The sequence below is a fragment of the Poeciliopsis prolifica genome, unplaced genomic scaffold (genome assembly GCF_027474105.1).
Source record: "Poeciliopsis prolifica strain line A6 unplaced genomic scaffold, Auburn_PproV2 SCAFFOLD023, whole genome shotgun sequence".
NCBI classification, from domain to species: domain Eukaryota; kingdom Metazoa; phylum Chordata; class Actinopteri; order Cyprinodontiformes; family Poeciliidae; genus Poeciliopsis; species Poeciliopsis prolifica.
In genome coordinates, this window is record NW_026562398.1 from 584,792 (window position 1) to 599,119 (window position 14,328).

The following is a 14,328-nucleotide window of genomic DNA, read 5'->3' on the forward strand; positions in this document are numbered from 1 at the left end:
TGTGTTTTTAAGGGGTTTTATTTCCTTGTTTTCATTCACTAAAATGTACAATATATACACACAAAATACAGGAAAAAACAACTTCTTGGTTCAGTTACCTCAAATGTCTGAGGTCATTGACATTTGGGGTAATTTGGAAGTGGAGTTCAGTGGAATATTAGCCCTGCAATGCCAAACATGTCATTTTCTCGGGCGTCTACCGGTTTAACAAGGTTGGTATTTTCCTTCAGAAGCTGCACCATTGAGTTCTCTAATTTTCTTCTGCCGTCTAAAATCTAAGAGGGCAGAACACATGTTCTAAGAAGCAATGTTTCCATGGAATACAAAGTTTTGCTTTAATGTGGCAACAGAAAATTAAGTTATTTAAACAAACTCTTACTAAAAATATCTCTTAATGCTTTCAACAAAAATATTTATACAATGAAACATTCTCCAGAATTTGTGAGTACTGAAATAAATCTATTCAGGTATATTTTATGGATCGGTGGCTTTTTTCCATCAGTTTACTTGCGGATGACACAATAAATTTGTTATTATTCATACCTATTACATAAATTATATTAAAAAATGACAAATCCAAGTGATATTGTTAGAGAAAAAAAAATTGCATTTAAACCTTTCATTGAAAAGACAGAAATGATTGTTAGTGAAAAACATAAAAACTTTCAAAAGTGCACTTGTTATCATGTTTACAAAAAAATGGATTTTGAGTTTAAGTGATAAAATGTTGCTAAACTTGACCAAAAGTGAGGAAAGTAAAAATTAGCTGTTCCTCTTCAAAAATGCATGTTTTGAAGAGGTATCCATGGAATTACAAAAATGCTATTTTCTACGTTTTTTTTTTTTTTTTTTTTTGACTAACTAAATATGTATTATTTCACTTTAAATATGTCAATTAAAAATATGTCCATGAATATTTAGTTTGGAGGTCGGTGTCTATATAAACACACCATACAGACATGACAGGAAATCCACACTGAAACAACTGCAAGTTAGACACTGCCTGCTCACAGATCCAGAACAGTCATTTCTATCCTTCAGAAGCTGAAGGAAAAGACAAAAAAAAAAAAAGAAGAAATCTGTGACTTATTACAGATTTCTGCAAGTTGATCATTCATCTCACGGGTGTGACAAGGAAGTAATGTTGTTTTGCTTGTCTGATCAGTGCACCAGTATTTTAAAAGGAGGCTAAGCCTGCAATTGCACCCAACAAACATCTTCAAAAAATAAATAGGAAAACATGAGAAAAGGCCAGAATCATCTATTCCATTCTATTCTAACTTACATGCTGTTGAACTCTTTGCAAGCTCAACATGAGCAGTTGAAAGTTATGACTTCTCTGACTTGTGAGTAAGATATAAGTGCATCCATCTGTTTGATTAAAGCTGTCCCCCCGCGTTTGAATGCAACAACAAAGTCACATCAGCCACAAATGACCGGCAGATATTTTGCTTTCCTTTGCAAAAGTTTCCCCTCTTGCCGGAAGGTCGTTCTCTGCTCCCTCTCATGGATGCCATAAATACAGACTCTCTCTCATTAGTCCCGCGCTGCATTCTCCCACTCATCCCCCACCCGCCGCCATCTCAAACACTCCACACACTCCGCACGGCGAGAGAGCCGCAGTGACGTAATCCTGGCCATCTCGTTATACCATATCATAAAAAGCTGGTCGCCGAGGCAACAGATCCCCGTGTTTCCCTGGCAACCGGGCGCCATGTCAAGGCGGCGCGTTCTCTCCCGGTTGAACGAAGACAGCGGCGACCAATGGGGAGCGGCGAAACACGCAAAGGGGGAGGAGAGGTCGAAGATTGCGTGGATTGGGGGAAAAAAAAAAAAGAAGAAAAATGCGACCCCTCCTGGTCACATTTGGGTATCACAAGAAAGAGCCTGAAATAAGAAAAATAGACTTGGGGAAAAAAAAAAGAAAGGAAAAAAAAAAAAAAGAACATTTATGTGTAGTAAAATGCTATCATTTAATGCCACTGCAGTGTGATTTACTCACAGTACCGTTGTCCTCCTGTCCCCGCTTCTTGAACATGTGAAGGACGGCATCATGAACCGACACGAACAAACGGCTCTTGGGGACGGACTCGGAGAAGAAGTTTGCCCTTTCCATCTGTTCCACCACACAGGCTGTGTGTGCAGCGCATAAAGACAGAGCAGAGTTGATGACTTTAAGAGACTGCTTGTATTTATGTGTGTTATTTATTCCTCTGTTTTTATGGGTTTTTTTGTTGTTGTTTTTGCTGTCGCTTTTAATCCACTGATTAGATGAGAGCTGAATTTTGTTGTACTTTTCTCAAGAACAATTACAGCAATTCAGCTGACCATCATAGGCAACGCATATCATCCTGACATATTTCTGCTTGACTTTTATGCTCCATCCGGAACCATGTGGCGCCTCACAGGCTGAGACCTTGATGCATTCACTATCAAAACCTAATGCCTGGATTTTGTATTCACCTCACTTCTGTCTCTGTTTTGTCTGCGGGTGGCTTTACCTTGACAGCCGGCTAGATAGATGGCCACACCGACATCCCCAAAGTCCCTGAAAATCTGAAACAAGAACAAAACTTGATTCATCGTTTGCTGATCTTCACCTAACCAGGAAATCCAGATGCGGACGTACATTTTTCAGTGTCTTCACAGCAACTGTGTCCATAGAGCTGGTCAATGTGACATCCAGAATGATGCTGTGAGTCCCAGATCTATAGTTACTCTTCCTCCCATCTTCACCTTCATTTGAATCCACAGTGATGACCTCATATGAGTCTGAATCAGAGTCGGATGTGACTTTGTCGGAATAACCCCAGTTGATTTGACCTTTGCCAGAGATGTCTGAAGCTGTCCCTGGCATGCTCAAAACCACACCATTCTGGTTGTCCGTATTCTTATTTAGCCTCTGTCGAAAAAGGAAAAGAGTAATCACTACAAAAATATCAGCCAGCGCCAGTGTACTTGCAGCGTGCATACATTTCTCTTTGCTTCATTCCGTTCTCTTTTTTTCAGTCTTTCTTGTTCACGCCTCTGCTTGGCTTCTTGTTTCTTCTTCTCAGTTTGCAGCTTTCCTATGTCGATTCCACTCTACAGAGGGTTTGTGTGTCATAATTAAGACAAAGAAAAAGAAAGTGAGGCAAGAGAGAGAAATAATGAAGCCATAGAGGCTAATGTTACCAGCAGAAAGAGAGAGTATTGCACACACCTTCTCTTGCAGGGACTCCAAGTACATATCAGCATTTGTGAAATTGATAGTGGCTGATGAGTGGAAGATTTTTATTCCTGGGATCTCTTTGGCCTACATGGATGCAATAATAGACAAAAGCAACTCAGTCATAAATTTCTCTGAACCGTAAGTTGAAAGATTCGTGTTTTGTTTAGCTCCTTCTTCATCATGACACATCAAGGCAGAACTCTCATTTTTGCAGCTGAACTCTGAAAGTTTCAGACAAAGACTCTCCCTCCAGCCTGGAGAGAGCAGTCGACCTTTCTCCAGTTTTGAAAAAGGTCGACTGCAGTGCCACTGAGCTAACTTTTTGTAGAGATGCTAATGTTCAGATTTGTGCCACTATTGTTCAGTGACTTATCAGAGTCAAGTATAGTTTAGAAGTATGCTTTAATGAGAAAACACAAAAGCAATGCAGAACTATTCACAGTAAAATAACTCAAGTGGCCGGTGAACAAGGTTTCTCATTGTTTCTGAGAAGATGCTCAACCTTTGCAAAACCAGCAATAAAATTGATATTGCAACATCCGATACAGAAATATTACAACTGAATAAAACTTAGATGATTTGTTTTGGAGCAATAATGTTACCTCTTTGTAGGCATCTATGTCCAGATACAGCTCTGTGCCTGGTACATTGCCCAAGATTGAGTACCTGGGTCTGAAACGAGTAGCAATTATATGATTAAGACAAGCTGCCCTGCATCCTTTGACTAATTAGACCAAAGTGCAATCATTGTCAGTAAGTATGATCAAAGGTGTGTTGTTACCGTTGGGTTTTGATGATGATCGTGAGCATGGAGAAGCCGATGGAGACAGCCAGACCCAAGTCCAGATTGAGGAGGATGGTGCTTATGTATGTGACCATCCAAACAAGCTGTGTGGCAACGACACCAGCAGTCAGACGTGTCAGCAGTTCCACAGACTGTATTTAATTTGAACTGGATGAAAAAGACTCACCAAGTCAACCTTGTTGGTCTTCCACAGCATGGGAATGTCCATAAACTGCTTGAACATTCCTCTCAAATTCACAAACACGATTGTGGATAAAACCGCCTGAGGAAACACAGATGAATTCAGACAAAATCCCCGGCTTTACTGGGTATGAACTCAGCTCATGTTGGCAGCGTGTTAGAGTATCTCTGTCATGTTTGTCTGATTTGTTCTTTTTGTAGACATTAGTTCAAAAGATTTTTGATTGTGGTATTTATTCCCTTTGGTTTTTGATACTATGCAGTTGGAAGAATTTTTTTATTTTTTTTTTGCTCCTACTTTTTTTGTTGTTTTTACTTTTGGGCATTTCTTATGATGTGTCGCCATGCCAACAAGGTATTGTTTTCACAACTCGAGGAAACTGATCCGCATCTCAAAAACTCAAAATACCTGAACTACAACCAAGAATACCAGAGGAGTTGAAAAGGATGTTTCATCGATGCAGAGCAGAACCAAAGACAAGAAAGAGAAGGAAATGAAGTTGATTAGCAGAGTTTGCCTTCGACTGACGGTGTCATCCAGGACATATTACTGCAGAACATCATCTGTGTTGTTTGAATACTGAACTTTCAGCAAGTCATGACAGTCATGAGGCTGTGATGGCAGCAGTCTTTAGTCAGAGGCGTGTTAAGATTTGTTGCAAAGCTGACTTCTACAGGAGATCCTGACTGACCACAGCATCACCATCCACAACAAGTCTTTGATGATGCGCGGATGATATGACTTGCAACAAAACTTAAAACGCTGTGAGACGATAAAAAGTATTCAATTGAATTTAATTTCAGAGGGATTGCAGTGATTATTGGTGGGCTTTAAAATCAAATTTAGTCCTTAGGTTTTACAAACCAAAACAGTGTTGAAACGAATAGTGATGTTTAGAATAATTCAGTCGATGTTTGACGTGTTTCAAAGTTTCTGTTTGAACGTTTATCTCATTCCCAGAATGTTGTGATGACCGATCTGCACTGACGATTAGGTTCAGTTCGGAGTATTTAAAAACAGTGAAATGACCCTCCATCTTAGAGAAACATGCAAAAAGCTGTTTTATCTATACCAGAAACCACTGTGAGTGAGAGAAGAAGGGAAACGGTGCTACCTTGGGGAGATCTTCAAACAAGGAGCCAATTTTCAAAACTGCAATGAGCACAATAACGGAGGAGACCATCCCAGCAATCTGACAAAAGACAAACACCAGGGCAAAATGTTAATCTGCAAAATGTACAGAAGTTTCAACCAAACGTCTGACTGGAGCTGAATTCTACGGCAGAGTTCCTATTTCATTTTCCTTTGCTTTTGCGATGTGATCACATAAAAATTTGTTTTACTTGAGTTCTGCCGCCGGTGCTCTCCTGTACGAGACTTCGAGACAATGAGGACGTCACAACGTAACACCGGAACATACCACCGACGGTGTTACAGAGACCGAGAGACACCAGCTCCTTGAAAAAGAAAAGCAGCAACAGGAAAAAAAAAGACACATCAGTGAAATGTTAATTACCTTTCCTACTGGTCGAAATATAAATGATTTTCAGAGCTAATATGATTACATTTTTCAGTGGTTTGCTGAGAGGCCTTTAATTTGTTTTCATGAACTGCATGCCCACAGATTTAGTAACTTTTCTGGACAAAAATGTTCTGTTTGTTCACATGTCTTGGTCTGCCTACTGCACTATGAGATCAGCTGCCAGGAGAAATGTTTAAGACATTTGATCACGTAACGCTTGTTGAGCATGAAACATTTAGCAAGTCCATTTAGAGCTTCTGAGTGCTAAAATCCATTTCTCTCCACAGCGGAAGATTCAGAGACCCAACATGCATCATAGTGCATGTTAGATATATAATAATGACTAAACGGTCTTGGAGACAACTTGCTTTGATGGAACAATACAGATGTCTACAGTAAATTGATGCAATACGATCATTTTCTTTGTAACAAAAAATAACACTATTTAATCACCTACTTAACAGTGTTAAGTAGGTGCAATACAAATGCCAAATGGTTTGGCATTTGGATTATGTTATTAGCAAACAGTAAAAAAAACTTGTTTTTTCTCCATTTTATCTAATGCAACTTCTGTCTAACATTCTATCAAAACTCATTTGTTCTGGTTCATTTAAACTAATTGAAACCACAAACTCAATTTCCTTGCAGATAATTTGGAACATTTATCATGTAAAGGCGTTCTGAAATATGATTTATCATAAAGGTGAACCAGCATTTATCCACTGTTGTATTCCACATGTAGATTCTTCATGATCTAACTTCCAGAGGCAAAAATGAAATAATGTAAATGTGAGTTGGTACAGATAAAAAGACATTTTTGAGATTTAAATGTTCAGTCTCAAATAAAATTCATAAGTGGATCTAAACAGACAGCAGGGTCTGGGTCCTATAGAAGATTTAATGTCCCTCAGCTGGTTAGATGAAGAATTTTTTGTGCAGCAGAAATGAGGATTTAAAGATGACTGATTCGGCTCCTCTGCAATCCAGATTAATACCTCTAATTTTTTCTTTTTCTTATATAAATAAAACTAAAATAAAAAAACTAAAATATGTTAACTCAAAACACATTTAAGAGTCACAACTGAGTCACAATTGATAGAGTGAAACCTGGTCCTACACTGCATTGAGTCAGGGTGCTGAACCCAAATTCATGTCACAGTTTCAGACTTTTATTTCTAACAGGCTTTCAAAATCATTTATGATTGTCCTTCTGCAAATTATGCTTTGTATTGGTTTGTAAAATAAAGAGTTTAGTAACATGGCATGCATGGCAAGTTTCGCAAGAGACTGTTCAGCAGCGGAGTTATTCCTGTCTTTGTGGTCAGGTTGAGGCCTGATCAGTCACTTTTTCCACAAGTGTGACTGTCTCTAACAACTGTGAGTGATCAGGCAACAAACTCTAAATTCAGAGCAGTGATTCAACCTCAGTTGAACTGTCAGCTGCTTGAGGGTGTGACCTCCTCACCTGATTGCTGTCCACCTTGTAGCCATGTTTGAGGGCAAACGTTTTGCCCAGTGAAATGCTGATGGCGAAGCCAACGATGGCCACAGCGAAAGCATCGCTGGATATCTTTGAGAAGAGTGTGACGTCAGGAGTACGAGGGGGCTTGAGACTGAGGAAAGACAAATGTTTTGTATAGCTTTAATAAAAAGCAGATTCAATAATTGACTGTTGATTTCTAAATAAAAACAAAAACAATAAAATAACCCACATGTATTTGTTTTTCTTATTATTTGACTTTTTAGGGAAAATGTTCAGGGTCTCTTCACCAGGTTTCACCAGAAACCCCTCGTGTACTCCAGAAATTTGATATTATTTCAATTTCTCTGTGTGTTCACCTGCCCATCTACTTTATTTTTCTTTTTGTTTAGCCAAAAAATAAAAAAAAAAAATCCTCCACATTTTAAAGCCAGACGTGTGAACTCACCCACTGGGAATCTCTCCAATCACATCAATTGAATATTCACTGGCGAGTCCACAAAAGTAGGTTATGACTGTTGCTGTGATGATCTGATGGAAAGTAATGGCAAACAGGATGCTAGTTTAAAATGAGGACTGAGTAAATCATTACTTTGGACACAAATACAACAGTCTTTTAGGAAAGCTACAACCATTCTTCACTCAGTCCAAGTTTAGGGTTATACTACCCCCTAGTGGAATTTGAAGAGAAACAGCAAGCAATAAAGTGAAAATGAAAGCGAGAAAGCAAAGTACTCACAACTACAAGCTCTATAGGGATTGGTAATGATATCTTCTGTCTGAAGCAGTCATTGAGTTGTTTGACGCTGAAGAGAACGGAAAAAGCCACGAGGCTGATCACCAGCTCCGGGACCCTCGCCTGAGGAAGAAGTCTGCAAACATCCACCACAGTCTGTGTGGAAGGGAGCAGTAAAAGTAGGAAGTACATCCCTGCAGGAAATCTTAATGTGATGACTGTTGCCATGTTGACATCCATTCTGGGATTAATGGCTTGAAATTAATAGAAGCGCCAGCTGCAACTTTGACTTGAAAGAAAGGGAAGAGAAAAAAACTTGGAATTTCTTCATTTTTTCTCAGATACTCACATAAACAATGGAGAATGGGCCAGTGAAGTGAGCTGGGCTGACTCCAAACACGTATTTGAGCTGAGAGATGCACACATGGCACGCCGATGCTGTGGTGTAGCCTCGAATTAGTGGCTCAGAGAGGTACGTCACAATGAAATCAAACTTTACCAAGCCCAGCAGGATCTTCCAAAGAAAAAATAACGGAAAGATGATTCTTCAGGCAACTCACCCACGGTGATGAGATCAGAGGGAACGTTAACATAAAGACTCACCTGAAAGATTCCAGTCAAGACTGTGAGAGAACACGCTACCTGTGCTCTGTATGAGTCCCTTGCAGTCAAGTTCACAATCCCGGACCCATTGGTGCCGTTCACAATAAAGTTACTGTTAGGTGCAAGCCTCTCTATCACACTGCCAACCATGATACTGATCACAGCAAATGTACCTGGACACACACAAAAAAAACCTTCAACATGTAGAAAATCTTTCCACTGTAGAAGACAAAGGAGGGTCAATGATGACTCCTCAGTTAGATGTTTCCTCTCACCAATAGAGATGTGCCTGGAGGTGCCAAAGATGCAGTAGACCAGCACCGGGTAGAGGGAGGTGTAAAGTCCCAACACGGGGCGCAAAGAGGCCAGGAGAGCATATGCCATACCTTATGTAGCAAAAAAAAAAAAAAAAAGAAATGCAGTTAAAGACTGCAACTGCTTTGTTACTTTGGTTGCCCCATTGTCTTCCCATTAAAAGCGAAGCATCAGTGCTCAACCCCCACCTCCCTAAATTTCACATAGTTAGTTTTTAACAAATAAACCAAAAAACTCAGAACTCAGTTTGCATAAATACAAACCCTGTGGCAGATGTATGATTCCCACGCTGCAGCCAGACATCACATCACCCACGATATTTTCTCGAAATGGGTATTTTGGCAGCCAGGAGAGAATGGGAATCCTGGTCAGCAGTACGTCCTTCACTTGAGACGAGGAGCACCTGCAGAAAACAAACAACCAAACCAAAAAGCAGAAAGAAGAAAAACATTTCTCAGTGTTTTGTTTTCAGGTTATTTGTCTTTATTAACCAACAAGAAGTTGTTCATATGAATGTGCACAGTCAAATGAGACACCTCCTGACAGGCTTATCAGCTGACCTTGAGATAAAGTAGAGATTGGGATAAAACCACTGCTGTTCTTATTACATTGCAAGAGCATCTCCAACCAAAGCACACACGAGCTTGACATATGTTGCTAAATATTTCACAATATTTCACTTTTTTTGTCATTTTTTCAGAAAACTATAGCAATACCTTTTCTTCTGATTCTGTCTATTTATGAGTTGTTCTACATCAATGAATCACTTCAACGCAAATTAATGCACAGGCAAATAAAACCAGATTTGAAGAGCATATTTCTGTCTCCTTTTTTTTTGTCATTTATCAGCAGCGCCTCCACCCTCACATTTCTTCTCTTCTTTGGTTTTACCTCAGCATGTCTTTCATCCGTTCACCAACGGTTGGTTTGGTGGACCATGTCCCTTTTTGGGCCACCACATCCAGGCGGGACTCATCCAGGACTTCCCGGTGGACGACGTACTCCCCAAAAGTTGTGTATCTATCCTCCATGTCTTTGTCCGGTCGAGTAAAACCTGTATAAAACCTGTGTCTGCTTAAGGCTCCTGCTCTCTGCTCAAGGGTGTCTGTGAGTGGAAGAGATGTGTCAGGTGTAACCAGACTTCAGTACTGAGTAACAGCGCTTGCTTTCTTTAAAACTGAGGGAGTGACTGAGAATGAGAATCTGCACCAGTGTGTGGGAGTGACTGGTTTTCTCCTGTCTTCAGAAGAGACACCATCCCTGATTCTCAGATCTGGACAGGAGTTAATACAGGCCAATGCCCCCTGATGTTGGCCCGTCTACTGAAGATGTTAGCCCATCTACTGTAATTGCTAAATCAATTACATATGATGATATGCACTGGCACAGAAACCCTAACTACTTGATATTTTGGACCTATTTCATCTTGAATTAAAAATTAAAGTGTTGCATTTTTAGCTTCAGTCGTTTGAGAAAGGATCACAGTTTTCATCTGCTAGCTTGAGGGTCTGAAACATTTACACCGCAGAGCCCTAGGAAGTTCTTTGGCTTGGTCAGTGGTTCCCAAAGTGTGTGTGGGGTCAGGGAGTGGGGGTGGGGTGGTGCAGTGCCATTGCAGGATGAATGAAAAGAAAAAGAAAAACAGACACACAACCGTTTTTCACTGTAAAGATGGTTTGTAGTGTGTTTTCTTGCAACCTGAAGTGTGAAATAATCGTCAGTGGAGTTTGAAAACAAAATATGTGTATAGGTTTATGTCTGGTTGAACGATGTGTGTGCCCAGTTGATTTTATTGTAATCCATAGGGGGAGGCAGAAAATCTTTGGGAACCACTGAACTTGCTTAATATAATAAGCAGGTTTTTGTTGTTTGTTTTGTTTTGTTTCACAGTTTTGCTTTGTGTCCCCGTGGAAAACACTGTCTGCACAGTGGCCTACCTCTTAAATTTGGTCTAGAGCCAGCACTGCTGATATTCGCTTAAGCAAACAAACACATATATACCTGTCTTTTGTGTTCTGCAAGCATCCATCGTTGTTTGTGTGTATGAATGAGTTTTATCGAAATCGTATCTTTATGACATCCTGAATTTTATGAACAAAGAACATTCGCTCTGATGGAAGATAACAGATGACCCACTGGATTACTGTTGTGATTTTGTTTTCCATGTTGAGCAAAATGCAGCCAACATATCTTAAAACGTATGAGTCGATTCCTTGAACATTCAGTACTTCGTTTCAAAGTTATTTTTATGTTTAATGGGAGAAGTGGGGGGAAAAATTAAAATAGCCGTAAAAAAAACTTTTTTTTTTTCAAAGTACAGTAGCTTGGAAACTGAAAGAGACTTTGGAAAAATCTCACAGTTTGTGAACTTGTCTTGGGTTCGTTGAGTTTAACAGATTCTTTACTCATTCTCCTTGCCAAAACCTTTTACTTGCCAGGGTTTATCTTTGCACAGATATTTAGCGATGTTAAGATAAAATCACAACTAATTTTGCAATCAGCTTACTCAATCTCTTGCATAAAACTTTTAAAGTAAGTGTCAACTCTGTCTTTAGCCTTAAAATTCAGAATAGAAAAGATATATGATGATGGACATATTGTTAAATTTAAGAATAAAATGATTGAATTTCTTTGCAGATTTTTGCACTTAGCTTATGTAAATTTGTTTTCATTTGAGGGTCAGTTTATAATATTAACAGCTAGCACAATTGTTGACGCACACTGCTAAAAAAAACTACTTGAAAAGTATGTAGGTTTAACTCAGCGGAGATGAATGTCTATATTACTTTTTTATTGAGATTAATTTTGGTTGTCAGGCTGATGTTCAATGTCGATAACTACCATACATGTCTGGATAATACGTCTTGTGAGAAAAAACAAAAAGGAGACATTTTGTTAAAATCAAAGTTAAAATTTGTTGCTTTATTTATTTATTTTTTTGCAAACAGAATCAGAAAAAAACGGTTTTATTATTGATATAATTTATTGATCTTATTTGTCTTAGACACCATGATGCATTTACATTTCTACATTTTGAGTCATTTTGTCTTTTATTCTGAGACTACTACTAAAACTTTACTGAGCTCTCAAGTGAAGGAAGAGTTGAACCACATGAGGAAATTGCACTTAAGAAAAAACAAGAACTTCCAATGGATCAGTGTTAAATGCAACATTCTTCGACATATTAACCACGGGCCCTGTCAAACACGCACACACACAGCCCCCCCCACACACACACACACACGCACGCACACACACACACACACACACACCCATACACACACACACACACACACACACACACACACACACACACGCACACGCACACACACATGTAAATGTGTTATTTTAAAACCCAGGAACATTTTGATGACCAAGCACAGCTGAAAGAACAGCTTGTTTTGAATGAGAGGACATTGAATCAAGGGACAGTTATGCAAAGACAAAGTCAGACATCTGAAAATGTTGAGTTGTTCCTCCAGATCTCAGTATGTTTGATGTTAATGCGTGACCTCATTTTAAGAAGATTATAATAGAAAAATGCTGAAAGCAATAAACCTAAAATAATAATTTGGTTGCATCAAAAAATTGCATTTCCAATCTTTTTCTTGAAAATGTTATTTATGTTTACGTTGCTAATTTGCAAATTCCTCTCAAACCTAGTCAGCGTAAGCTAAGTCACACTGATGTTTCTGTTTGCTCAATCTTCACCTAAGTCAAGGCTGATCAAACACCAACATTCTTCAAACATCTCTGTTATTTTGAGTTTGAAGTGTCTGCACCATTATGAAAGTTTTCTCTCACCTTTGGGCTGCTTCCAGCTTCTAATGTACAACTGAAAGCCAAGTTAAATCAGTTGTCTCAGTTTTTCCTAACTTGAAGCTCAAAATGTTTTTTTTGTAAATAGATGGTGAACATACTGTGTGATTCTAAAGTTTTATATTTTGTCACATTAGAAAATCAACCCTTTTTATGACACAAAGCCATAAAAGAAAGTTGTGTTTACAGCCTTGCATATTATTTTTCATGTAGGCCAAAAAGTTAAATGTGGTCTTATCTGACCAAATCACATTCTTCGAGCTTTGCTTTTCAAACTATGAAGATTCTGGAAAACTGGCAATGAGAGTACTGATAACTTTCCGCCAGAATTGACTTATTTCTTGTCTCTTGAATTGTGGAATGCACATCTGATAAATGTCCTGTAAACTTTATCCCATCTGAACTGTAGATTTCTGCTGCTCCAGTTATCATGTGCTTGCTGGTTCAGGCCTTCTGTGTTTGGCCTCTCAGTTTTTGGTAAACTGGTTGTATTTTGGTAGGTTGGGAGTTGTACTCTTTGTTCTTGATGGATTGAACAGAGTCTTGTAAGATTAATAAAGTTTTAGATATTGCTTTAATTCTCCACAACTTCATTCCTGATCAGGTATGCATGATGAGGTGGAATGAATTTCTTGTGACGTACCTTGAGATGACATTTGTTTTGAGTATGAACTATATAATTAAACTGAAATTAATTATATAGTTGATGTTTTGTTAGCATTTTGTTCATTTTATGTTAGACCAGGATCCCTAATTCATTGTCTCTTTGCCATTGTTTTGCGCCTGTGTACCAAAGGCCACATTGTCATAATCAGATTTTTGTGCTCCATTTCATAATCATGATAACTTTATTCTTGTTTGTCTACCATAAGATTGCCTTCTTTTTCTTTTAAGTGTTGGTTCGACCCTCAACATGCAGGCTTGCATTTTGGTCCTGGATGACAGATCCATGGTCTGGATAGAAACCAGGTGGGATGAGTGAAACAACTCTGCAGAGCCATCAAACTTTCAGGATGCTTCCTTTCGACAGACCGACAGAACTTTCAGATGTGCAATAAAAATCAAATCTTGCCTTGTCATTGTTGACAGGCAAAGATCTTTGGACCAAAGTTTGTGTACTCACAACAAGTGTAAACTGAGGCCTGCATGAGTGAAACCTGCGTTCAAAGGTCCGAATGCCCACAGGTTGGAAGAAGTTTGACCATGGAGCAAATGTCTATGCACGCCACTCACTATTTCATAGTACAAACTTTGCTCCTTGTGGTTGTGGAAAATGGCATGCTCAACTGTGCATGAAAACACTGTTAGCAAATAGTCAGCCTGTAATGAGACTGTGTGGAAATTCATGTCACCTCCATTAACCTGTCGAGAAGACAGAGACACTCCTCCCGCCACATGAAGCCACATGACAGATGTGACTTCATCCATGAATGACATGAAAAGGAAAGACCTATGTGATAAATAAATCTGCTTTGACCGATAGCATCAGTTGTTTACGCTGATACAACAATAAACCCAATTCGGTTCAATAAACAGTGACTGACTGTTCTTCATTATAACAGCTACGTGATGTCTGACAGGATGTCTGCTGCACTATGACACCCTGTAAATGTGTAAGTGAAAATCTTTATGTCAAAACCTCCCATGGCTTCATTC

The 14,328-nt window shown here is 39.0% G+C and overlaps 1 protein-coding gene across 1 annotated transcript; it reads right to left on the reverse strand.

Annotated features, from left to right (window-relative positions):
• On the reverse strand, window positions 1-9,941 carry LOC129370254 (solute carrier family 26 member 6-like). Its single transcript, XM_055046098.1, has 19 exons — window positions 9,745-9,941; window positions 9,117-9,256; window positions 8,814-8,924; window positions 8,539-8,711; window positions 8,285-8,449; window positions 7,939-8,091; window positions 7,648-7,730; window positions 7,185-7,332; window positions 5,541-5,654; window positions 5,312-5,389; window positions 4,183-4,278; window positions 3,993-4,099; window positions 3,814-3,883; window positions 3,203-3,295; window positions 2,974-3,084; window positions 2,630-2,902; window positions 2,502-2,556; window positions 2,003-2,133; window positions 1-1,887 (listed from the first exon to the last, which is right to left on the reverse strand). The coding sequence occupies exons 1-19, from the start codon at window positions 9,882-9,884 to the stop codon at window positions 1,861-1,863; spliced, it is 2,268 nt and encodes a 755-aa protein (XP_054902073.1). The 5' UTR covers window positions 9,885-9,941; the 3' UTR covers window positions 1-1,860.
• Between the last annotated feature and the right edge of the window lie 4,387 nt (window positions 9,942-14,328).